At 49.8% G+C, this 25,395-nt stretch overlaps 3 protein-coding genes and 1 long non-coding RNA gene across 27 annotated transcripts; 3 read left to right on the forward strand and 1 right to left on the reverse strand.

The window, feature by feature from the left end:
* Positions 1-763: 763 nt before the first annotated feature.
* On the forward strand, positions 764-12,771 carry Clk2 (CDC like kinase 2). Of its 9 annotated transcripts, XM_031374471.1 has the most exons (14): positions 765-1,072; positions 2,710-2,842; positions 3,058-3,227; positions 4,412-4,640; positions 5,327-5,414; positions 5,762-5,828; positions 6,002-6,118; positions 9,199-9,365; positions 10,049-10,143; positions 10,809-10,938; positions 11,022-11,104; positions 11,248-11,327; positions 11,489-11,579; positions 12,238-12,771. In XM_031374471.1, the coding sequence occupies exons 3-14, from the start codon at positions 3,058-3,060 to the stop codon at positions 12,421-12,423; spliced, it is 1,503 nt and encodes a 500-aa protein (XP_031230331.1). In that variant the 5' UTR covers positions 765-1,072; positions 2,710-2,842; the 3' UTR covers positions 12,424-12,771. The 9 variants fall into 9 exon arrangements, with proteins under 9 accessions (XP_031230333.1, XP_031230334.1, XP_031230331.1 ...); XM_031374473.1 differs by lacking the exon at positions 2,710-2,842 and having other exon boundaries at positions 764-1,072; positions 4,415-4,640; positions 5,330-5,414; XM_031374472.1 differs by lacking the exon at positions 2,710-2,842 and having other exon boundaries at positions 5,330-5,414.
* Positions 12,772-13,248: 477 nt separating this feature from the next.
* Scamp3 (secretory carrier membrane protein 3) lies at positions 13,249-18,619 on the forward strand. Of its 2 annotated transcripts, none has more exons than XM_031374475.1 (9): positions 13,249-13,497; positions 13,834-13,911; positions 14,913-15,044; positions 15,123-15,243; positions 16,053-16,181; positions 16,730-16,889; positions 17,206-17,307; positions 17,773-17,890; positions 18,153-18,619. In XM_031374475.1, exons 1-9 carry the CDS (start codon positions 13,432-13,434, stop codon positions 18,297-18,299), a joined length of 1,053 nt encoding a protein of 350 aa, XP_031230335.1. In that variant the 5' UTR covers positions 13,249-13,431; the 3' UTR covers positions 18,300-18,619. The 2 variants fall into 2 exon arrangements, with proteins under 2 accessions (XP_031230335.1, XP_031230336.1); XM_031374476.1 differs by having other exon boundaries at positions 14,916-15,044.
* LOC116093157 lies at positions 16,884-24,478 on the reverse strand. 5 transcript variants are annotated; one of them, XR_004119647.1, is made up of 4 exons: positions 24,323-24,478; positions 19,879-20,393; positions 18,625-18,829; positions 16,884-17,453 (listed from the first exon to the last, which is right to left on the reverse strand). It is a non-coding gene; the product is annotated as an uncharacterized LOC116093157 (long non-coding RNA). The 5 variants fall into 5 exon arrangements; XR_004119643.1 differs by lacking the exon at positions 24,323-24,478 and adding an exon at positions 22,734-22,872; XR_004119646.1 differs by lacking the exon at positions 24,323-24,478 and adding an exon at positions 22,734-22,872 and having other exon boundaries at positions 19,655-20,393.
* Fam189b (family with sequence similarity 189 member B) lies at positions 18,823-25,087 on the forward strand. 11 transcript variants are annotated; one of them, XM_031374454.1, is made up of 12 exons: positions 18,823-19,810; positions 20,010-20,066; positions 20,262-20,384; positions 20,478-20,597; positions 20,744-20,851; positions 21,299-21,474; positions 21,582-21,681; positions 22,320-22,389; positions 22,758-23,303; positions 23,859-23,927; positions 24,006-24,259; positions 24,350-25,086. In XM_031374454.1, the coding sequence occupies exons 1-12, from the start codon at positions 19,586-19,588 to the stop codon at positions 24,521-24,523; spliced, it is 2,022 nt and encodes a 673-aa protein (XP_031230314.1). In that variant the 5' UTR covers positions 18,823-19,585; the 3' UTR covers positions 24,524-25,086. The 11 variants fall into 11 exon arrangements, with proteins under 11 accessions (XP_031230314.1, XP_031230318.1, XP_031230323.1 ...); XM_031374458.1 differs by having other exon boundaries at positions 24,039-24,259; XM_031374463.1 differs by having other exon boundaries at positions 23,046-23,303.
* The last annotated feature ends 308 nt before the right edge of the window (positions 25,088-25,395 follow it).

Here is a 25,395-nt window from a genome sequence, read left to right on the forward strand (position 1 = left end):
GTTTAGCTGCTGCTTCTTCCTTTTCCTTTCCTTCTCCTCCTCCTTCTTCTTTTGTAATATTTAGTAAACTGGAGCTGGAGCAATAGATGACTCAATCTTCTGGAGAATCCAGCACCCACAATGGTCAGCCCACAATTGCCTGTATCTTCAGCTCCAGAGGATCGACCCCTTCTTCTGACCTCATGAACACCTGCACTGAAATGTACATACCGTGCTACAGAAACATAAATAATTTAAGGTAAATCTAAAAAGAAATAAAGATGATTCAGTAAATTGACAATACAAATTAGCTAAAATACAACAAGCGTCTAATTCTCCTTCCTGTCTGCCTATGCACCTGCCCCAAACAGGAAAAACTTTTGTGCCGGACAAAGAGGGAGCCTTTCTTTGCTGGCGTTCAGAAGCAGGAGGGTATACTTTTCAAGTTTTGTTTTTAGACTTAGACTTCACAAGGCCTCCCTGGAGTCCTTTGCCCAACAATGATACAATGTAAATAACAATCCTTTAAAGAGCCAATATTAAATAAGCCACAAACGTCTTCTGGTGAAGAGCCAGAGGAAGGTGTCGTGGGAAAGGATAAAAGACACCGAGACTCAACAAACACGTGACAACCTCCTAGTGCCATAGAACCCGAACCAGGAGGCGCACCCAGAGCTTCTCCGGCTCTTGAAGGTGCAGGGGAAGCGGCATGCCGCCCCAAAGGGCCCGGGCTCGGGGGGCGGAGCTCATCAGAGGCTGGGAAGTGACGCAGGACGTGCGTGCGTGTGTGCGTGCGTGCTCGCTCACGGCGGCGGCGGCGGCGGAGCGGAGAGGCCAGAGCCGGAGACCGAGCTGGGATCGGGCCCCGGGCGGGGGCGGTGCGAGAGGCGCCCAGCGGATCCTGGGGGCGGGGACGGAGCCCGGGCGGGCGGGACTGGAGCAGAGCCCGGGAACGGGGCGGGAGGTCCCAGGGCCCCGGGTTGGGGGGTGGAACCGCACTTCGTCACCGCGGGGGTGCCGGGACTCCGGCCGCAGTGCCGCCGCCATCACGGACTTCCTGTGGGACAAGCGCACGGGCCTCGCCGCCAGAACGGTGAGCGCGCGGGCTGGCGGACTTTGGGGCCGCGGAAAGATGGCTACCGCCAGACGGGCGGCAACGGGATGTGGAGAAATTAGGAGTGTTGGGCTCTGGTAGCCGCAGATGAGGGAGATGAGAGAGGGAGGGAGGTCGACGTGCTTCGGTGTAGCAGCAAGACCCATGGTAAACTTGGGGGAGCCGTCGAAGTGATGAGGTAGAGACAGGAGCGGTCCCAGACGTGCAAAAGTTGGACCAAGGGTTTAATACGAACCGAAGTGTTAAGATGGCAGTGTAGAGGAAGAGTTTGACTCTAGGGAGTTATTCCAGCCTTTCTAAGAAAGGAAGAAGCAAGGCTTAGAAGTTGAGAAAGTTAGACTAGATATGTTTTTCTTTTTTTTTTTCTTTTTTCTTTTTTTTTGGTTTTTCGATAGATATGCTTTTCTAGGAAAGACCGCAGTGACTTTGTTGGTAGGTATCCAAAGTGAGATGGCATTTATGTTCATTAAGTGAATCACGAGTGGGTTACCTGGGAAAGTCTCGTGCTTTTTGGTTTCGTGTCAGCCACTTTAGGCCAGTGTCCCACGGGTCACTTTCCTTCATTTAAGAAGGTTGTGAGGAAGCGGCCGAGAATGGCAACCAGATGTTGGAGTCAAACCTACAGACCTCATGTTCTCAGTCCTGGACCAAGACTATCCCTGAGGCTCATCTTATTCAGACCTTTCTGCGCTTTTCCTGGATTATGATAGTGATATTGCTCTAATTTTTTTCCCTTTTGACCAAAACAGGACTCATGAACCCTAATCAGTCCAGTTTTATTTAATGGTGGCCCAGCTGCCAGCCAAGTATTACTGATATTAAAAGTAGTTAGTAGGCTAGGGGTCTAGCTCAGTTGATATAGTGGTGGTCAATTAGCTTGAAGCCCTGGGTTGATCTCCAACCTTTGTAAACCCCAGCCATCTGTAATTTCTGCACTTTGAACTGAATTAGGGTCAGAAGATATTCAGGGCCATCCTAGGCTACATATCCAAATCAAGGCCAGCTTAGGCAATGTCAGGTGTGGTCTTGCAAGTCCCAGCACTCAGGAGGCAGAAACTAACAAGATCTCTGAGTTCAAATTCTGCCAGGTATACATAGCAAGTTTAGTCCCACCAGGGTTACATAATGAAACCTTGTCTCAATAAAGGAAAGAAAGAAAGAAAAGAACTGGGGCAGTGGAACACCCTTTTAATCTCAGTGTTTGGGAGGCAAAGGCAGCTGGATCTCTGTGAGTTCGAGGCCAGCCTAGTCACAGAATGAATTCCAAAACATAAAGAAACCCTGTCTCAAACCAAAAAGAAAAAGAAAGGTTCAGTTATTTTCTGCTTAATAAATCCAGTGGTGGAGGGGAACATACAGATAGATGCACATGCTTGCCTTGTTGTATTGTTTTACAACTTTGTGAAAAATTTGGCCAGGCACGTGAGAGATGTTTGTGGGACCACATCCTAATCTCTGGAACTTGGTAGTGTTTGTTGTTACCAGCTATCTGTAAAATCCTAGGAAACTGAATTACTGCCCTTGTGGCACTCATAGTCTAGTGGGGGAGACAAGATGAGCTGTTAATAACTAAAACAACCATGTAAACTAAAGCTTTATTTTGTTTGCTTGTGAAGAACTCAGGATGGCACAGCTGCGCATGTTAGATGGCAGCAGAGATGAACTGTGGCAATATTTATCAGCCACACACTTGTCACCTGTCGTGAACTGTGGCTCAGACCAGAAGGTCTTCATGGAGCCTTGTTTGAGGTAGAGCAACTGAATTTGACTTTCTTGAGTTTTCAGCCAAAATTTGTAGGTGGCAGTATAGTCCATAAAGGGAAAATTATTATTAACACGAAAACTGAGGAGTTCGTGTGCTAAAGGGAACAGAAAGCAGCTTTGCATCTTTAGGAGCAGGCAGTCCAAGAGAACGGTTATGAAAACTCAGTGTTCCTACCATTCTCCTTTTCCTTCTTTTCTAGATGCCTCATCCCCGAAGGTACCATTCCTCAGAGAGAGGTAGCCGGGGGAGTTATCATGAACACTATCGGAGCCGAAAACACAAACGAAGAAGAAGTCGCTCCTGGTCAAGTAGCAGTGACCGGACAAGGCGGCGGCGGAGGGAGGACAGCTACCATGTTCGGTCCCGAAGGTGAGGCCTCAGTAAGAGAGACTGATTGCAGGTCACTGGTTATCCATCCGTTCAATAAATGTTCATTGGATGGTTATACGCTGAGGCCGGTGGGCTCAGCAGCTGGCTGAAGGTGAAGGGCCTGGGTATGGACTTCTGGGTTTGACATGTATTTGGTTTGAGGCTTACTTTCTGCCATTGCAAAAAAAGGGAGGATGGGTGTTGGTGGTATACACCTGGGATGGTGAGGTAAGGAGGATTGTGAGCTCAAGGCTACTCTGGACTTCATACTGAGTTTGAGGTCAGCCTGGTGTAAATAATGAGACTCTCAAAGGGGAAAAAAAATTTTAAAAGGTGCTTTCTAGAGGAAGTGCTTAGGGATTAAAGCTGTATCCACCAGGCATTGTTGGAATGCTTCTGAATATATGTAGTTCAGGGAAAACAACTTTTTAAAAATTTTTTATGTGTATAGGTATTTGGCCCACATGTATGTCTTGCATTATGTGCATCCCTGGTGCCCTTGTCGGTTAGAAGAGATTATGGGGTTCCTGGCAGTTGTGAGCCACCATGTGGGTCATGGAAATGGAACTGTTTCTCTGAAAGAGCCCTCAGTGCTTTTAACCAGTGAGCTATCTCTAGCCTTTTTCCTTTTGTTCTTTAGACAAGGCGTTACTGTGTAGCCCTGGGTAGCCCAGAACTTTCTATTAGGGTAGTCTTGAAATCAGAGATAACACCTACCCCAGCCGTGGGATTAATGGTGTGCACTACCATGTCTGATTCAGGGAGAACTTTTAAAGAAAGGGATACCTAAACTTGCCTAGTGGGACTAGTAAAAATCAGGCGGAAATGTCTTTGGGTGGCAGGAAGTGCATGCCATGGACTAACAGCTAAAGAGAGCTCATATACTAACATGAAAGCTAGGTCTGCAGTGTTTCAATAATTCAGTGGTATGGACAGGAATGGACTGGATTAGAGCAGGGCTGAATTTCATTTGGAAACAGTAGAGAGCAGCCTAGTTCTTTGTTCCCTTGTATCATTGGAGAGGAGGAGGAGACGCGCTCCCAGAGAACTTCTGCAGGTGCCTTAGTGACAGTGGGTGTGTGGAAGCACCACTGGGGTTCTTCCTGAGAGAGGACCTCATTGTCTGCTGTGACGGGGAATGTGGCCTGGACTGATATTCCTAGTGGCTATTTATTATCCAACAGCAGCTATGATGATCATTCATCTGATCGGCGGCTGTACGATCGTCGATACTGTGGCAGCTATAGGCGCAATGACTACAGCCGGGACAGAGGCGAGGCCTACTATGACACAGACTTTAGGCATTCCTATGAATACCATCGAGAGAACAGCAGTTACCGAAGCCAGCGCAGCAGCCGAAGGAAACACAGAAGGCGGAGAAGACGTAGCCGAACATTCAGCCGCTCATCTTCAGTGAGTGCCAACCCAGACCTTTTTCTCTCCCCATTCTTCTTCAGTCCCTCAGGAACCCCGATGAGTAAAATGTCCCCTTGTTCTCAGTCATGCTTTGGAGCATGAACATTGAAGTGGGCACTAAGTATGCCTACCCTCTTGGAAATTGTCTGACTCTTGAGGGACCCCAAATCTACTTTGGCGATAGAAGGTCATACATCCTTAATGCCCTCAGTGATATGTTGGATGTGTTGGGTTTGTGTTGGGAGCAGCTGCTCTGCCCCTGGGACCTCTGTGTTTTAATGAGGATCTTGGTTTTGAAAGACCTGTGTCTCCCAAGCCCTGGACTCTATGGCCCCTCAGTGGGCAATTCTGGGTTGGGGGAAGGGAAAACTGCGTCTGCCTAGAAGTGTGCTTCATAGAGCATGGGGTTGTGGGTAACACTGGCAACATCATCACTTTCCTGCTCTGCCCGTGCCTCTCCCTGTCCTGATTTGGGTTTGGGGACTTGGGATTTTGCGTCGCTCTCTCTTCTCACACCGATCCGCCTTAGCACATCTGACGTGTTCCCTTCCACTGTCCCCCATCATCGTCTGTCCCCCCTGGCTGGGCGCCTGTGACCGGTGACCCCTACACCACCCACCCCGTCTCCCTCCGGCCCCCGATCCGACACCTGGCTTGCTCCGACCCCCCCCACCCCCCGACAGCAGCACAGCAGCCGGAGAGCCAAGAGTGTAGAGGACGACGCTGAGGGCCACCTCATCTACCACGTCGGGGACTGGCTACAAGAGCGATGTACAAGCCAAATCGTAACAATCCTATAGCCTGTAATGGTCCCATAGCCATCCTAATGTCCCATGCCAACCCAGGTCACAGCCTCTTGTGCCTTTCTCAGTGGTGTTGCTCATCTGGGTGGTTTGAGTTGCTGTTGAGAACTGACCTGTTGTCCACTCCCAGCTCTCATGGCCCCTGGGTTAAAGGTGGTGGGAGTCACACAGGGGTTTCTTCCCCTGCAGCCACCGATATCTGTTCCCCTTCCTTCATCTCCTCACCCCAGGTTGCTGTGCACTATTTTCTTCCAGTTCATCTCATTCCCCCCTTCTCTCCCTCCTTCTCCCCGACCCTGCTTTCTTTCGTTTCAGATGAGATTGTAAGCACCTTAGGAGAAGGGACCTTCGGCCGAGTTGTGCAGTGTGTAGACCATCGGAGGTAACTAATGTCTTGCCACTGCTTACTCCACATCTGTTAGGCATAGAAGACTGAGGGCATCGGATCTGTTTACAGATTAGACAGGCAGAAGTTCTTAGTCTGATCCAGTAGTCACTGATCTGTTCAACTTGAGGTGTTCTTGAACCCAACAAAAGCCTCCCGTTACCCTACAGGGGTGGAACACGAGTTGCCCTGAAGATCATTAAGAATGTGGAGAAGTACAAGGAAGCTGCTCGACTAGAAATCAACGTGCTGGAAAAAATCAATGAGAAAGATCCTGACAACAAGAAGTAAGCAAACAAAGGAGCATGTGAGGAGGCCAGGGGCTCCAGAAGGAAGGCTCCAGGGCGGAGCTAGGCGGGCAGGGGAATACATTTTCTTTCTTTTCTTTTTTTCTTTTTTTTCTTTTTTCTTTTTTCTTTTTTTCTTTTTTTCTTTTTTTCTTTTTTTCTTTTTCTTTTTGGCATGCTTTTCTCTGTATGGCTCTTGCTGGCCGGAACCTGCTTTTAGAGCAGGTGGTCCTCAAGCTCACAGAGATCCTCCTGCCTCTTCTGCCTCCTGAGAGCTGAGAGTAAAGGCATGTGCCACACTCAGCCCATTAAACTTGATCATATGAGGGTAGCAGAGCATCAGGATAGGCCTGTGACAATCTCTAATCCAGTCAGCTTGTGTTATGACATCTGCAGTCTGGGAATGGCCCTGGCATTTGTGGGCATCCTTACAGTTCATGCAGGCCTCTAATCCCAGCCACTTGGGAGAGGAGAAAAGACAGATTGGAAGCTTAAGACAGCCTGGGCAATTTTAGTAAGAAAAACCTTTTCTCATAAATGGGAATGAAGCTAGAGATTGTAACCCAGGGATGGAGTGCCAGCCAACTATCTCACAGGGTTCTAAATTCAAACCCCAGTAAAATATACAGAAACACACAACTTGTTCAGGAACTTGAAACAGAAATTTGAGACGAGGGGAGAGATGGCTCAGCAGTTAAGAGTGATAGGATAGGGCTAGAGAAATGGCTCAGTGGTTAAGAGCACTGATTGTTCTTCTGAAGGTCCTGAGTTCAAATCCCAGCAACCACATGTTGACTCACAACCATCCGTAATGAGATCTGACACCCTCTTCTGTAGTGTCTGAAGACAGCTACATATAATAAATAGATAGATAAATACATAAATAAATAAATAAGTCTTAAAAAAAAAGAGTGATAGGATAAGCCTGGCAGTGGTGGTGCGCCCCTTTAATCCCAGCACTTGAAAGGCAGAGGAAGATAGGTTTCTCAGTTTGAAGTCAGCCTGGTCTACAGAGTGAGTTCCAGGACAGCCAGGGCTACACAGACAAACCCTGTCTCGAAAAAAACCAAAAACAAAACAAACAAAATAGCTCTATGGGAGCCAGGAACTAGTTGTACACGCCTTTAATCTCAGTACTCAGAGTCGGGGTTAGGCAGATCTCGAGGCCAGCCTGGTCTGCAGAGTAAGTTCCAGGACAGCCAGGGCTACACAGAGAAACCCTGTCTTGAAATGAAACAAAATAGCTCTGGGGATCCAGCACCTCTAGCCTCTTCAGAAATCTGCAGTCACATGCAGTGACTAACTCACATCATTAAAAATAAAATCTTTGAATGAAAACATTGGGACGGGTAGTAGTAGAACACTGTCCTGGAATGCAACAGGACTTGATTCTGAGGAAGAATAACAGGCTCTAGAATTGTGTTGAAACTCTGGGTATTTATATATATAGTTAACAGTTTTGTTCAAATGCTATTCATTTGCTAAAATTGAGTAAGATTGTTAGAGCGAAGATTGGCTGGTTTGTTTGTTTTGAGGCAGTACCTCATTTAGCCCAGGCTAGCTTCTGCTCATTCTTATAACCAAAGGCAAGGATAACTTCAACTCTTGATTCTTTTGTCTCCACCTACCATTATAGAAGTATACCTAGGTTGTTGGTTTTTTGTTTTTGTTTTTAAGATTTATTCATCTATTATATGTTAAGTACACTGTAGTTGTATTCAGACACTCCAGAAGAAGGAGTTAGATCTTGTTTTGGATGGTGGTGAGCCACCATATGGCTGTTGGGATTTGAACTCAGGACCTTCGGAAGAGCAGTCAGTGCTCTTAACCACTGAACCATCTCTCTAGCCCGAAGTGTACCTAGTTTTATGTGGTACCAGGTATTAAACTTCTGTACATGCTAGGCAAATAAATACTTTACTAACTGTGTCATATCCCCAGCCCAAACAAGATTTAACATACACTATAAACTTCGCCAACACAGTGGCTGATCGAGAATTCAGGAGATGGGGCTGGGATATAGTGGCTCATGAATTTGAGACCAGGATGTGACCAGGGCATAGGAAGTTCCAGGTCGGACTGTGCTTGAGTGAGACCTAGACAACAAAAAAAGGTGACTTTGGTGACTGAGAATCCATATTTGGAATTTCATGCTAATAGCTCTTGAGCAAATAGTTGGGGGTTTTTGTTTGTTTGTTTGTTTGTTTGTTTTTGTCTTTTAAATTTGTTTATTTGAGACAGGATTATACTACATAACCTAAGCTGGCCTCTAATTCATTTTGATCCTCCTGGCTTTAGATACCTGCATGCTCTGACTGCAGGAGTACACCACCCTACCCTGCTTGACAAATAGATTTTGTTTTCCTTGTTTTGAGGACTGAGATTTGAACATGGCCTCTTGCATGCCAGTAAAGTGCTGTATTCCTGAATTAGAACCCCCTATTACAGTGAATAGATTTTGAACTATTCAGATGGTATAAAATATGGGAGAATTTGGCAGGTAGTACTTTTTGGTCCTTCCTTTTGACCATTCTCTAGATGACCTGATTTTTTTTTTTTTCCCCGAGACAGGATTTCTCTGTGTAGCCCTGGCTATCCTGGAACTTACTCTGTAGACCAGGCTGTCCTCAAACTCAAAAATACACCTGCCTCTGCCTCCCAAGTGCTGGGATTAAAGGCATGCGCCACCACGGCCCAGCTCTGAATTTTGTTGATGATTTTAATTTTGTTTTCTTTTTTTAAGTGACAGGGTATCTTGTAGCCTAGGCTAACTTCTTCAAACTTACTATATAGTCGAGGATAATCTTGAATTTATGATTCTCCTGCCTCTACCTCCCAAATGCTGAGATTATAGGTTCATGCCATCATAATTGTTATATGGAATGGTGCAGATTGTACTTGGGCCTTCTGCATGCTAAGTAGGTACTCTACCAACTGAACTCCATTCCTAGTCTTATCAGTGATACTAGCTAGCATGTTTTTATACAACTGTAGAGTCAACAACCACGCAGTCTTTCCTTCTGGTGGGGTGCTGGGTTTGGGGAACTCATTAGACATCCAACTTCCCTATCTCTCCCCAGCCTCTGTGTCCAGATGTTTGACTGGTTTGACTACCATGGCCACATGTGTATCTCCTTTGAGCTTCTGGGCCTTAGCACCTTCGATTTCCTCAAAGACAACAACTACCTGCCCTACCCCATCCACCAAGTGCGCCACATGGCCTTCCAGCTCTGCCAGGCCGTCAAGTGTGAGTGGGGTGGGCTGAGGCGAACTCTGGGGCAGCCCTTTCCTCCATCAGGCCTCTTCTGTATACTTGTATGTTAGGTATGCCCCTGAGCAGTCAGTTCACTCACATATCCGTTACTCCTTCCGACTCAACGCCCTGACTGATACCTTTACCATCACTGCTTGCTCTTACTGCACACCCACAGGACTTAGTGTCTTTTCCTCTTCCCTTCTGTTTTGAAGACGTGCTGTACACCAAGCACAGAAGTACTCTTGCTAGAGTCTTAGGTTTGTCTAATGAGGTGCTCTTCAAAAAGCAGTTGCGAGAACACTGGATCATTCAGCTGAGGCACCCACTTCAGAATCTAGAGTAGTTGTTCCTCTGCATCATCATAGTGATGCAGTTTTAATCAATTGAATCTGCAGAATATTAGGCAGTCACATAGATCAATCATAAGGCCAAACAAAAACTCCCTCTTAGGCACACTGCTGCTTTTCTATCAGAGGAACTATATGTGCGTTTTATATTACTAAGGATAGAGCTTGGGCCAGCCATTTTATGTGGTTAGAGAGCAGAAAGTAGCCCCAGTAGAGTCTGGGCCTGCCTCCTCAGTAGCTTTGTCCTTAGTACTCAATAAGGGGTCAGCTGCTGGCAGTTAGCTCTAGCCACCTGGATCAAGCCTGATCTAGCCTTCTCCCCTGCAGTCCTCCATGATAACAAGTTGACACATACGGACCTCAAACCTGAAAATATTCTGTTTGTGAATTCAGACTACGAGCTCACCTACAACCTAGAGAAGGTAAGATTGACAGGGGCTGCCATCTGTCCATAGGGGCAGACAACTGGGCCACTTGGCTTTTGGTTAGTTCTTTGTGTTCTCCCTTTTACTAATTTCTTCCTGTCTGGCTCCAGCTGAGTAAAATCAGTGTACCACAGTGATTAGTCAAAAGGGAACAATTTAAGAAGACTTAAATTGAAAGACAGTTTGGAAAGTGCCCACCCTCCCTTTCTGACATGTGCATTTCTGTGTGGCAGGAAATCTCTGATTGCTTCACTGCTGGAGGTCTCAGCACTAAAGGTCCTCTTCACCCTTTGCTACAAAGGACAGATTTTCAGAATAGCACACCAGATGCTTGGCTCTAGTGGTCTGGTGTTTAGAGACTTCCACATTATCCCACGTCATTTCTTAGTCTTCTTCCTTTCCTGCTCTTCCAGCACTACTGTGAGAGCTAGGTGTGGTGGCATATGCCTGTGTCCCAGCACTTGGGAGGCTCTGAGGTAGGATTGCCGCAGGTCCAAAGCCTGCCTGGGATTCATAAGGAAATCCTGTTTTAAACAACAAAATACTAGGAGCCTAACTGTTTTGTTTATATGGGAACAGGTTATATTTTTTCAGACTCTGAAGCAGCTTAGTCTCTGAGTCTCAGTGTGACAGAGATTCATCCCCATCTGCTTTGCTTCTAGAAGCGAGATGAACGCAGCGTGAAGAGCACAGCCGTGCGGGTGGTGGACTTCGGCAGTGCCACCTTTGACCATGAACACCATAGCACCATTGTCTCCACTCGCCATTACCGAGCCCCAGAGGTCATCCTGGGTAAGGGAGCTCAGGACTGCCGGTGTCCGGGATGTGAGGGGAGAATATCCTAGGCATCTTAATACTCTTCCTCCTCACCACAGAGTTGGGCTGGTCACAGCCGTGCGATGTATGGAGCATAGGCTGTATCATCTTTGAGTACTACGTTGGCTTCACCCTCTTCCAGGTAAATGGTGGGATAATACTGGGCTGTTGGATTTCTTGATCTGCAGAGGATGTGCCTGTTCAGTCCTCCATATTGTCCATATGGAAACCAGTCCCTAGCATTCCTTGCTGAGTCCTGTGCTCAGCTCTGTCTGTGTTTCCCAGACCCATGACAACAGAGAGCATCTAGCCATGATGGAAAGGATCCTGGGTCCTGTCCCTTCTCGGATGATCAGGAAGACAAGGTGAACCTTGAGCAGGAGCCACTTGGCCTTTTCTTCTCACATCATTTTCTTTTTTTCGTTGATGCCTCCCTAGCCCCCACTTTCTTTCACTTGGGTAAACAAGGGAATGGATTTTATAGATGTGGAATCTTCTGATACGCCAGCCTCCTCTTCCCCTCTAGAAAACAGAAATATTTTTATCGGGGTCGCCTGGATTGGGATGAGAACACCTCAGCTGGGCGCTACGTTCGTGAGAACTGCAAACCACTTCGGGTGAGCCTGGCCAGGGAGAAATACAATCTAATGGTTGCTTTTTAGGGTGGTTTGCCCCTGAAATGCATTTCATAAGCGGAGGTTAGGGCAGGAGGGGGAGAAACACTGAAAGAAGACAATGTGGATAACAGTGGACAGAGGAGTGAGAGGGTTCACAGAGACGAGGAGGTTAGATAGCCTCATCTATAGACAGCCAGATGAAAGCAATGGCCTGGATTCATAAGGTCAGACAGAGAAGAATCATCCACCTTTGAAAAGCTAACATTTTAATGTGGACCTAAGGAAGATTCATGAGGTTGACAAGTATATACAAGTAAAACTTGAGGCTATGAGTATTGATTGTGCTAGTGGAAAGGTAGGTTGAGCTGTAATATTAGAAATGGTCATTATGTTGTGATAAAGTAGCTTTCAAATTGCATGCAAACCAGGCTTTGGTTCTTTTTCTAAAGAGCAAAAGTAGGGCTTTAAAGGAAGCAGGGATTCCTGTGGTGGCACAGGCCTGAAACCCCAGCATTTGTGAGGCTGAGGCAGGAGTTGAAGTCAGCTGCAGCACATAGTTCCAGCCTGGGCTACACAGTGAGAGCCTGTCTTGAGAAGGAAAGAGAGATAATAAAGTTTGTAAGGCATCCTGCCTTACCTTCTTCCTGCCCTCCACCAGCGGTATCTGACCTCAGAGGCAGAGGACCACCACCAGCTCTTCGATCTGATTGAAACTATGCTAGAGTATGAACCTGCTAAGCGGCTGACCTTAGGTGAAGCCCTTCAGCATCCTTTCTTCGCCTGCCTTCGGACTGAGCCACCCAACACCAAGTTGTGGGACTCCAGTCGGGATATCAGTCGGTGACAATCAGGCTTTGGGCCCCCTGCTCCCTGTGTAGCAGTGGGTGTCCAGTCCAGGACACTGGTGCTTTTTATACAAAAGAACAGAGCCAGAACTCGCCCTCTCTCCAGCCCCTGGCTCCTTTATACCTGTGAATATGTGCAATAGTGTAAATATGACAGAACTTGTACCTATCGAGTCAACCCCTGCCATGTATATACTACTATTTACACTCTTCCAACCTCATCTGCCCCTCATGTGGAGTCGGATGGGGGGCAGAATGACGTAACCAGGTGGTGTCTACCCATGTTTTATAAGGGATTTTGTACAGTCTTTGTGAAATAAAATGACATGCTTCATCTGACCCCCCCATCCCTGGAATTTGAGGTTCAAGTGTACCGGTGTAAAGGGGTGAGATGATTGGTAGCCATCTGAATTTGGGTATAAAGGCTTCTTTGTCCTACCAACTTAGAGCCACATATATGCACTTTGTATTCTGAGGTAGTAAAAATTAAAATAGATTCAATCAGGTAGAACTTGTGCGATCCAGAATAGTAAATGTCGGGAAATAGCTTTGGCCCTGTAAATAAGTGGGTAGTCACAGTAGCCTTGAGGTTATACCCTCCAATAGATCCAGAAGCCCATGAAGAAAACTGAGCCTCCCGCCACTGGCCAGTGCACAAATATCCCTTCTGTGCTGCCTACGAGAGGCGACCTGGGATACGTAGTTCATGCCTGCTAGGAAGTCACGTGGAGGAAGTGCGACTCTAGGCTGCGGAGACTGGCTTATGGATATCACGTGAGGTACTTCCCGCTTTGGGTTTTTTTTTTTTTCCTCTTTCGTCCAACTGAGGCGCAGGCGCAGTCAACTGCTGCTGCGGGAATCTTCGCGACTCTTCCGGTTGCTTCAACCAATTGGAGCACAGGGAAGCGAGTGGACCAAGCACACCGGAGGGAGTTCTTTGGGCCACCGCCGCCGTACTGCCGCGGCAGGGGCGTGGAGGGCAGGGGCGGCCGGGTTCACTTGCAAACATGGCTCAGAACAGAGACGGCGGGAATCCATTCCCCGACTCCGGCGAGCTTGACAATCCCTTTCAGGTGATTTGCGCCGGCCTACTTTGGCCAGTCTGCTATTCCCAGTTCTGTGGGGTCGGAATGCTATTCCCATTTGTGACTTTTGACCCAGGGAAGAAGTGTGGCTACGTGAAGGTGACGATAGCTCGAGACCAGTGAACATGGGGAGCTAAAGGGATGCGGGCTCTGCCCCTTTAATGAGCGGGTTCTAGCTATGTAGAGTGACAGACTTGAAGGCAAAATGTTGGGGACAACGGCGTGGCACCAGAGGCTCTGTACTTGGAGCCACGAGCAGTTTCGGGAAGTTCCTAGGAATTCCTTTGATACCGATTGCCCGCTGAGCCCAGTCTCTGCTCTCAGGACCCAGCTGTGATCCAACACCGACCCAGCCAGCAGTATGCCACGCTTGACGTCTACAACCCCTTTGAGAACCGAGAGGTGAGAAATTAGAGGGAGCACAGAATAGCAGGGAAAGCGGAGTGTTCCAGAAGCCCGGTCTGAGCCGACTGGGCACTTTTTTTTAATGCAACAAAATGATGAAATGCTGTGTTTTAAGCTTCCCAAGAGATGTTAGACAGCCTGGCCAAACCTAATCCCCGGCAAAAGAGCCATTTAATTTTGAGTTATCTACAAGTCAAGGGAAGACTTGTATGAAGAGAATCAAGGTTGGGGCTAGTCATAGTTGAGAAACCTGTTAGGTGTAAGGGGTTGGGGGGAGCTGTGGGAATGTAGCTCAATTGGTAGACTGCTTGCCTTCCCTAGATTTATCTCAGCCCTCCGCACTACATGAACCCAGTATGGTGGCTGGGTATATAATCCTAGCATTTGAGAGGTAGAGACAGGTGTATAAGAAGTCACCCTTGGCTAGTAGCAAGTTGGAGACCAGGGTGGCATGTGAGACCCTGTCTCAGAAAGCTAAGAGTCAGATGGATCACTTGGTAAAGTCTTGCTGCCTAGACTAAAATCTGACTTCATCCAGACCCCCAAGAACAATGTGATGAAATCTAGAACAAACACCTACAAGTAGTCATGTGACCTCCATGTGCATACCATGATTCGATGAACACACATGAACTCTCACAATAGGTAAATGTAATTTTAAAAATTAGAAAAGTTAAGGAGATCATCTGTAGGTAATCGCTGATGCATTGGATGTGAGAGGCTGCACAGGACTGCTACAGCTCTGAAGGGGTTGCCCAACTTACATTCACACCAGTAGCTTAGGCACACAGCACAGAGCTGTCAGTCCCAGTGCTTAGCCCAAGGCAGGAGAATTGCAAGGTGGAGACCAGCCCACACGCCTGTCTTCTCAAAACCAAAACCAAAAAAACAGTGAGGTTCCTAACTTGTAGGGATCTGCTGCTGACTTGGGTGATGGCTTCCCGCAGACTAGATCACTGAGTTACAGGGACTAGATGATATCTAAGGCTTGTCTCCAGCAGCCCCCACCAGCCTATGAGCCTCCTGCCCCAGCCCCAGCACCTCTGCCGCCACCCTCAGCTCCCTCTGTACAGCCCTCAAGAAAGCTCAGCCCCACAGAGCCCAAGAACTACGGCTCCTACAGCACCCAGGTAAAGAGTGTGTGTGGGTGGTGGGGAAGAGCCCGTGCTGGGCCTCAAGTTCACACCTGCTGCTCTCACGCTGGGTAGGCTTCAGCTGCAGCAGCCACCGCTGAGCTGCTGAAGAAGCAGGAGGAACTCAACCGGAAGGCAGAGGAGTTGGACCGCCGGGAGCGAGAGCTGCAGCATGTTGCCCTGGGTGGTGCAGGCAGTAAGTGGGTCCTGGTCAGGGTGAGGACGAGTCCTTGACAGATTGGAAGGAGCATGGGGTCCTCAGTCACATTGTTAAATTAGAGTTTAATTATAGTTGACACTGCTTCTGAACCATGGCTTCATAACAGAATGGGTTGCTTTTTAAAAGTTTTATTTTATGCATATGAATGTTTTGCCTGCATATATAAGCGCACCGTATGTATAGCGTATCCATGGAGACCAGAAGAGGACAACAGATCCTCTGGAGCTGCAGTTACAGGCTGTTGTAAGCCCACATGTGGGTGCTGTGAACCAACTCTGGGCCTCTGCAAGAGCAGCAAGTGTTTCTAATCACTGAGCCTTTTCTGTAGCCGTTTGGGTGGTATATACCCTTGGGTGGTATCAGCCCCAACCTACTGATACACACCCCAACCATTTGGTATTTTAGATTGAGCACTTCAGCCTCCTATTTTCTAAAATATTCTTCTCAATTTACAAAGTAAGGGATTGTGAGGACTGAAGAATCACCTATGCCAGGTTCTTGATGGGATCCTCAGATGTTTCAAGTAATAACCATTTGCTTACTGATATTTCTTTGTTGTTTGTTTTGTCTTGAGTCTTGTGTAGACCAGGCTGGGCTGGAACCTCCTGTCCTCCTGCCTCTGTTCCTCAGTGTGGGGTTGCAAGCATGCATTACCATGCCTACTGCTTTCCACTTTTTGCCTCTTTTTACCCATGATTGAGAAGCCAGGAGTGAAGGAAGAGCTGAGTGTGTCTCTGATTGACTTGCACTGGTGTATGATGTCTTCTTGGCTCTGTGCCTTACAGCGCGACAGAACAACTGGCCTCCCCTGCCGTCCTTTTGCCCTGTGCAGCCTTGCTTTTTCCAGGACATCTCGATGGAGATCCCCCAAGAATTTCAGAAGACAGTGTCTACCATGTACTACCTCTGGATGTGTAAGTGGGAGACATTACAGATTAATCTATTAAATGCCCCAGGACACAGCTCTGACAGCAAGAATCTTTAGGCTTACTCTTTCTTTTCTTTCTTTCTTTTTTTTTTTTTTTTTTTTTTTTTTTTTTTTTTTTTTTTTTTTTTTTTTTGTTTTTTTTGTTTTTTGAGACAGGGTTTCTTTGTGTAGCCGTGGCTGTCCTGGAACTCACTCTGTAGACCAGGCTGGCCTCCAACTCAGAAATCCACCTGCCTCTGCCTCCCAAGTACTGGGACTAAAGGCGTGCACCACCACCGCCCGGCACTCTTTCTTATTGTATGGATGTTCTTAGCTTGTCCCTTCCCTCTGTCAGCATGCATAAATGTATTCTGAATTCTTTCCAAGTTTTTGCAAAGAGATCATGCCTCATCTGAGGTTGATTCTCCAGGGCACGGGCCCCATCCTCTTCCTCTGCTGCCACAGTTGGTGAGGGCCATTGGGCAGGTTTATGTGATAGACTTTGCTGCAGTCCAGAAGGTCCCTTCACCCTGTCTGTTCTTCTCTGCCCCTTAGGCAGCACTCTGGCTCTTCTCCTGAACTTCTTCGCCTGCCTGGCCAGGTTCTGTGTGGACACCAGCAGTGGCTCAGGCTTTGGGCTGTCTATGCTCTGGCTGCTCCTTTTCACTCCCTGCTCCTTTGTCTGCTGGTACCGCCCGATGTATAAGGCTTTCCGGTAAGTGAGAGGGGTGAATGGAAGGGCTGCAGTGAGATGCAGTGGGAGGTGATGGAAAGGCTGCAGTAGGAGGTGATGGAAGAGCTGCAGTGAGATGCAGTGAGAGGTGGTGGAAGGGCTGCCCTGAGGTGATTGAAGGGCTGCAGTGAGATGCAGTGAGAGGTGATGGGAGGGCTGCAGTGAGATACAGTGAGAGGTGATGGGAGGGCTGCAGTGAAATGCAGTGAAAGGTGATTGGAGGAAGGGCTGCACGCCCCACAGCTGCTCTGACTCTCATTTTCTAATTCTCCCACACTTGCTTTTTTTCTCTTTGCAGGAGTGATAGTTCATTCAATTTCTTCGTTTTTTTCTTCATTTTCTTCGTCCAGGATGTGTTCTTTGTCCTCCAGGCCATTGGTATCCCAGGGTGGGGCTTCAGGTGTGTGAGCTGCCATTCATCCTCACCCCTTCCACGCTGGGCAGCTCAGTTAATGGGGTTGTCCAACAAAAGGGAATGTGGGCCTTTTCCTTGGGAGAGGCTAGTGCAACTGAAGCCAGCACACGCCTTGGCTAGAGCCAAAACAGCTGTAGACAGGCAGAGGCTGAAAATTAGTTTTCCTGGGGAAGGCCATGTCACAATGGACGAAAGATCAGGGGAGCACCCTGAAAGTGAGAAGGATCTGTCTTTCGTGAAGATGCCAGGAGAGCTAGGAGCCAGTGCTTCAGAAATGACTTAAAAGTGTGAAGAGAATAGATGTAGTGGGACTGGTTCATGGGATGCCACCATATTGGCTGAGGAATGACCATCGATGGGCGTGGAGCATGTTCTTAGTAGACCTAGGGAACGCTGGGAGAGCAGAGCCCCGAGGCGGAGCAGTGTCCTCACCCACACATCTTCCCACAGTGGTTGGGTGACTGCTCTCGTGGTGGTGGGATCCAAACCTGCCGTGGCAGTGCTCATGCTGCTTGTCGCCCTGCTCTTCACTGGCATTGCTGTGCTGGGAATCGTGATGCTGAAGCGGGTGAGGGCTGGGCGGGAGAAGGTGGGGCTGGGGAATGAGATCATGGGTCCCAAGGGGGGTGCTGAGTGGAACATTAAGGAACTGGGGCAGGACAGTCAGGCGGGTGGGTTATCAACTAATGGACTTTCTTGGGTGGGTAAGTTTGTGTGTTTGGAGGGAGTGCCAACCCGGAAGGAAAGGTAAAAGCAGCAGGAGGCTGGTGAGTGGGGGTGGGGTGTGATGGGAGGGGCCTGCCTAGCTTATATTCTCTCCCATCTTGCAGATCCACTCCTTGTACCGCCAAACGGGTGCCAGCTTTCAGAAGGCCCAGCAAGAATTTGCTGCTGGTGTCTTTTCCAACCCAGCAGTTCGAACTGCTGCTGCCAATGCAGCTGCAGGAGCTGCTGAAAATGCCTTCAGGGCCCCTTGACCCCTACTGCACGCGGTGGGATGCCCCGGCCCTGCCACCTGTGGGAGCCAAGATAGCCCCTATCCCTGAAGAAGTCTCTGGGATTCAGGGAGCCATCACCACTTGGTGACTTCTATAGGGCTCTTAATTCCACAGCCATGACTCTAAACCTGACTTGAGCTGTGGAGAGCCCACTATGGCTCAGTTGTTAATTTGCCTTTATCTCCCATCTGGCCATACTGCTGCCGCCACCTCGCACATAACCCCAAACCCAGTTTCCATCTGCTGTGCCAAGGATGTCTTCTTCGTTATTTAAATTAAAAAAAAAAGTGTAACTGGAACTCACCCATTTCCTGTATCTTTACTCGAGATTGGGCCATTGTGTGGAGTGGGGGACTGGAGTGTTAAACACTCTCTGCAGGAGAGGTTGCACTTGGCAAAGTGGGCAGGCTGATTGGCCAGAGACATCAGGGAGCCCCAGCCCGGTTTGCCACGCCTTTCTGTTAATGAGCAGTCAGTCACTTTTGGTGAGAACTCTTCCTCCCCGGAACCTGATATGTTGGGGAGGGCAGAAAATGGACACAAATGATCATTAACTGCTCAGGCTTCAGGGCGAGGCTAGGGATGGAGGAGGGCCTCTCCCTATCTCCTCCCCTCCCCAAGGTTGCTTTCTGACTACAGCTCCCGGGATGCATTGCACCACCCACCACACCCCTCCTCCGCACCACGCACCATCCACCATCCCCCCCACCTCCACTGCCTGACCTGCTGCAGCTGGAGGAGCTAAGGAAGCCGAGCATGGTGGGGAGGGGAGCGGGTCTGCGACTCTGAAGACAGTTTCCGCGGCCTCTCCCCACCAGGCGGCCCTGAATCGCCAAATGCACCTCTAGTCCCTGCATGCAGACCTTTCTCCTCTCTATAGACTTGTTTGCATCCCTCTCGCTTTTGCCCTCCCCACCCTTCCCTGGGCTCCGGAACGCTACTCTTCGGTCTGGGATCAGCCCTTCTCGGCACCCCTCTTCATTAAGGAAATGCAATGAACCGGTGCCCTCGCGTCCTCGTCGCCTCCCCGGGCACGGTACCCGTTTGGTGGTGGGAAGGGAGCCCCTCACTGTCCCTTCGTGACCCCCCTCCTTTGGGCCTCCCTCCAGCTGGCGTCCCTGGGCGATGCCCCAGAGGACCTAGCCAGGAGGTGGGCTTTACACCGAGGGCTGTGGAAAGGATAAAGAAACAGGGCTTGGGTGCTTCTGAGATGCTCCCAAGTATCAAGGGGGACCGAGCGAGGTGCGGGCAACTGGGCGGCAGGCATGATGCCCTCGCCTAGTGACTCCAGTCGCTCGCTGACCAGCCGGCCCAGTACCCGGGGCCTTACCCACCTCCGCCTCCACCGCCCCTGGCTCCAGGCCCTGCTCACGTTGGGGCTGGCCCAGGTGCTCTTGGGCATCCTGGTGGTAACCTTCAGCATGGTGGCCTCCTCTGTCACCACCACCGAGAGCATCAAGAGGTCCTGCCCATCTTGGGCTGGGTTCTCGGTGAGTCGGGTACAAAGAGTACATAGTACTGGGGTGGGAGAAGCTTCTCAGGCCCCGCCCCTCCTCACCTGCAAGCCCACACGTTTTTCCTCCTTCTCCTGGTCCTCTCCCTCCTTGCAGGGCTGGGTGCATCCTGTGGCAAGGGGCTCACTTAGGTGCCTCCCCTGCCAGGCTGAGCCTGTGCCCACTCTGTCCCTAGCTGGCGTTCTCCGGGTTGGTTGGCATTGTGTCCTGGAAGCGGCCATTCACTCTAGTGGTAGGTGAAAAGGCTCGATGCCCACTGGGAAGCAGGTGCCCAACACCAGAGGGGATACCCTTTATGCCCTCAGGAGCTTTCCCGTTAGTACATGGCTGACAGAAACTGTCAGGAGAAGAGGGTGGCTCATTCTGTGGAAGAGGAGTGCCAGTGAAGGTCCCAGCCCTGAGATGACAGACACCCTCTTTCCCTCAGATCTCTTTCTTCTCCTTGCTTTCGGTGCTCTGTGTCATGCTCAGCATGGCTGGTTCTGTTCTCTCCTGTAAGAATGCTCAGCTGGCTCGGGATTTCCGAGAATGCTCCATGGTGAGATTTGAGGTGGGAGACCTGGAAAGAAGGGGTTAGGAGAGATGTGAGGGACCCCTGAGTTTGCTCTGACCAGGCTGCCTTGGCCTTTCCACTCTCACACAGGAAGGGAAGGTCTGCATATGCTGCCCCCCTGATCCCCTACCCAGGCCTTGTCCAGAGTGGGGCCAGGAGCTGAAAGTTGCCCTTAACTCCACCTGTGATGAAGCCAGAGGGGCCCTCAAGGTGAATAAGCCCTCTCTATTCCTTCTCCTACACTGTTATCCTGGGTCTCCTCCTTTCCTCTCCTTCTGGAGTTCTCAAAGGCTCAAGTATGTAAGGTTTTCCTGTCCTGGGCCCCTTACTCCTCTCCTTCACCATCCCTTCTCCAGAACCTGCTCTTCAGTGTCTGTGGGCTTACCATTTGTGCTGCAATAATCTGTACCCTGTCTGCTATTGTCTGCTGTGTCCAGATCTTCTCCCTGGATCTGGTGCATATGGTAAGAAGGGAGCCAAGGCCCAAGCAGATAGGTGTGCTGGGAGCTGGGGGTGTTTGCTGGCATTGGGCCTGCCAAGCATAACTACAGGTCGAGATTTTGAGCATGGGCACTAGGTCACCTGAGGATATTTATTTCAGGGATGTTTTGTGCAGAAGGGAGAGAGAGAAAGATTGGATGAAGTGAAAATCGGAAAGGTCCTAGGTGGAGGAGGGCGTAAAGGATGGGTAGTCATGTGGTGACAGGGAACAGGTGACAATTATGGATAGATGTGAAACGAAAAAAGAGAGATTTATAGGTGGACAAGGCCAGAGCTGGAGGTACAGCTTGAGGCAGGGTGAAGAAGACCTGGGTGTGGCTGAGGAAGGTTGGAACTGGACCTTCATGGTGGAAGTAGGGCCATAAAAATAGCAGAAAGGAAAGAAATTTGAAACCAGGCTTGCTCCCTAGCAGCTTGCCCCTGAACGCTCAGTCTCAGGCCCCCTAGGGCCCCTGGCTTGTACATCCTCGCCTCCAGCTCCTCTCCTACACACCATGCTGGACTTGGAGGAATTTGTCCCACCTGTGCCCCCACCACCCTACTACCCTCCAGAGTACACCTGCAGTTCAGAGACAGATGCACAAAGGTAAGACGGGGGTTAGGGGTGTTGGGGGAAGGCTGGATTGCTGGGGAGGCATAGATGTGGAGCAGGAGTGATTTTCCAGACCCTGATCCTCTCCCTCATCCTGCCAGCATCACATATAATGGCTCCATGGATAGCCCGGTGCCCTTGTATCCTACTGATTGCCCCCCTTCTTACGAGGCCGTCATGGGGCTGCGAAGAGACAGTCAGGTGAGGAAAGGGCTTGGTGTAGGTGGGAGCAGTGTTAGAGCCTAGAATGCTGCTTGCTAAGGATACCGACAGTTCTCATGGTCTCTATTAGCTAGCACACCCCGCTGGCATCTTTGATCTGCCCTAGAGCTACTGAGGTGGGTGGGAGATGAACTAGTATTTCTCTTTAAGAGATGTGCATCTGGGCATGACGGTTCACTCCTGTAATCCCAGCACTGGAGAGGCAGAAGCAGCAAGTGCCACAAGATCATGGGTAACCTGGTCTACATAGAGAGGTCTAGGCCAACCAGGGCTTCAGTGACTTTCTCAAAAAAGAAATAAAAATAAAGATATGGAAACTGATGCCACTATAAGCATCTTATGCAAAGCCAACCGGAGTGGCATCTGCCTATAATCACAGCACTTGGGAAGTGGAAGCAGCAAGGTTAGGAGTTGAAAGGCCAGCCTAGGCTACAAAGTAAACCTTGTCTCAAAAACAAAACAACAAAACAACAACAACAAAAATCAAACAAAAAGCAGTTAACTCATACAGAGTGACAAAAGCTGCTCTGGAATCTCTGGTCTCCATAGTTTTTTTCAGTGCTTGGGAGTGGTCATGCCAGTGTGAAGGACTGGACTTTTGATCCTGTCTTCTGCAGGCCACTCTGTTTGATCCTCAGCTTCACGATGGCTCCTGTGTCTGTGAGCGGGTGGCCTCCATTGTAGATGGTGAGCAGAATGGGCCAGAGTGGACAAGGGCAGGGTGGGGCCAGAAGGAGGGGAAAACAAGGCTAAATTCAGTTGAAGGTTTGGGGTTAAGAAGCTATGTTAAGGCCGAGCAGCAGTGGCCCATGCCTTTAATCCCAGCACTTGGGAGGCAGAGACAGGCGGATTTCTGAGTTGGAGGCCAGCCTGGTCTACTGAGTGAGTTCCAAGACAGCTAGAGCTATACAGAGAAACCCCGACTTGAAAACAAACAAACCAACCAACCAACCCTTGGGCCTATCTGTCTCCTTGAGCTTTATCAGCTGGAGTCAGAGTGGCCAAGAGCAGCTGCCCTCATGAAATCCTACCTAGTGCTCCCTTGCCACCCATAGTGTCCATGGACAGTGGGTCCCTGGTGTTGTCAGCCATTGGCGACCTCCCTGGGGGCTCTAGCCCATCAGAAGACTCATGCCTGCTGGAACTCCAGGGCTCTGTGCGCTCCGTCGATTATGTGCTCTTCCGCTCCATCCAGCGCAGCCGCGCAGGCTACTGCCTTAGCCTGGACTGCGGCCTCCGGGGTCCCTTTGAAGACAGTCCCTTGCCTCGGCGACCCCCACGGGCTGCGCGCTCCTATTCCTGCTCAGCCCCTGAAGCCCCACCCCCATTGGGTGCCCCCACAGCTGCTCGCAGTTGCCACCGATTGGAGGGCTGGCCGCCCTGGGTGGGACCTTGCTTCCCCGAGCTGAGGCGGCGGGTCCCCCGAGGAGGCAGCCGCTCAGCTGCACCTCCTCCTGCCCGAGCACCAGCTCGACGCTTCAGTGATAGCTCAGGTTCCCTCACCCCACCCGGACACCGGCCTCCTCACCGATCACCCCCTCCACCACTGCTGCTGCCAAGGTCTCACAGCGACCCAGGCATTACCACCTCCAGTGACATTGGTGAGCCTAGTTTGGGGAAGGCTAATCCACTAGGATTGGGTCCCTGTGAGGTTCCTAAGGGAGGTGGTGAAGTTACTCCAGCAATGTCCTTCCTGGGTGCTCAACTCCAGGGACAGAGGCTTCACGGCTAACCGGTTAGGTGGGAGGAGTTGTTTTTTAAACCATTTCCACAGCGTCTAAGCCTGGGCTACCTAACCACTCAGTTATAGCCACAGATCAACCAGAAGTTTCTGAGTTTCTAAGAGATAAAGCGGAATAGTTAACAGCCACACAGGAAGTAGCCGAACTCCCATCTAGGGACCCTAGGCAGAGCTGGGCATGATGGTTCACTCCTGTAATCCCAGCATTGGAGAGGCAGAAGCAGCAAGTGCCACAAGATCATGGGTAACCTGGTCTACGTAGGAGGCGAAAGCATTGAGGAACAGCTCTGAAGAACCCATCTTCCTCCGTTAGAGCATCTAGTTGTAGGCAGAGGTGATCGCACCTTGAATGCTGATGGAGGAGAGGTGTGTGTTCATACAGCAACCTCACACTGTACTTGTTTCTCCTCCCCAGCTGACTTCAGGGACCTTTATACCAAAGTGCTTGAGGAAGAAGCTGCCTCCGTCTCCTCTGCAGACACAGGTCAGGCGTGTGGGTAGGCAGCTAGAGGGTGAGGGGACACTGGGTAGCCCACACACCTTTCTTGCGCTTTCTCTGCAGGGCTCTGCTCTGAAGCCTGCCTTTTCCGCCTAGCCCGTTGCCCTTCCCCAAAGCTGCTACGTGCTCGCTCAGCCGAGAAACGCCGCCCAGTGCCCACCTTCCAGAAGGTTCCCCTGCCTTCAGGTCCTGCACCTGCCCACTCTCTAGGGGACCTGAAAGGAAGCTGGCCAGGCCGAGGCCTGGTCACTCGTTTCCTCCAGCTGTCTAGAAAGTCCCCAGACCCTGCAGGAACTGGAACCCATGGATATAAGCAAGTAAGCATTAGGGGAACCAGGAAGCATCCCTAGAAAAGCCTGGCGCTTTAGGTTGGCCTATACCGTTGCCCTCTCTCTGTCCTCTTCCAGGTGCGCAGGAACCCTTGGGGACGACCAGGTCGAGAGAGCCTCCACCTTCGCAGCTGTGGTGATTTGAGCTCTGGCTCCTCCCTAAGGCGACTCTTGTCTGCCCGCAGGCTGGAGCATGGCATACGCCCACACAGCCTCAGCCTCAATGGAGGCAGCCGGGAGACTGGGCTCTGATTTGGGCATGTTACACTGAGCAGATCAGAGGAATGCTGGAGCCATAAGCGTCAGCTGGTTAGGACCAGCAGCCTTCAGCAGCCCTGTGCACCACTGGCTGGCTCAAAAAGAAATCTGCCCTATACTCTCCCAAGGTGTTCCTTTCCTGCCTGTCTTTGAGGGCTCCTATTGCTTGCCTCTGTCCCTCTGAACAGCAGAGCTTCTGTCCTATGCTGCATGGGTGTTCAAGTTGTGGGAGGAAATGCCCCCTGCTTACAGCATTGACAGAGGAAAATCAGTAACCTCCCCCCACCGCATGAGAGTGCCTCTTTCTGATATTCAAGGGCACTGTGTAATGGGGGCAAAAGCCTGAGTGTTTAAGAACACGGTCATTTGTGCCTTGCCAAGTGGTGGTAGGGCAGGCAAAAAGAGACATGAATCTAGGTGGCTTTTCAGCTTTGCCACCTCTAGCTGCATGACCTCAGGCAAGTTATTTAATCTTAATTGCCTAACCTGTAAAACATTGTGAACATGAATGTTTGTAACACTGAATAAGCCTTCAATAAATTTCCATTTCTCCCTTCTCTCTTGGAGTGTTCTTTTATTGTTCAAGTAGTGTTGGGATTTATTAAAGGTATTTGAAATGGGCTGGAGAGATGGCTTGGTGGTTAACAGCACTGACTGCTCTTCCAGAGGTTCTGAGTTCAATTCCCAGCAACCACATGGTGGCTCACAACCATATGTAATGGGATCTGATGTCCTTCCTCTTCTGGTGTGTCTGAAGACAGCTACAGTGTATTCACATACAGATAGATAGATAGATAGATAGATAGATAGATAGATAGATAGATGAAACATACTTTGGTTTGTCTTCTCTGACTCCCTACCTTCTC

This window comes from Mastomys coucha, unplaced genomic scaffold (genome assembly GCF_008632895.1).
Source record: "Mastomys coucha isolate ucsf_1 unplaced genomic scaffold, UCSF_Mcou_1 pScaffold16, whole genome shotgun sequence".
Lineage (NCBI taxonomy): Eukaryota > Metazoa > Chordata > Mammalia > Rodentia > Muridae > Mastomys > Mastomys coucha.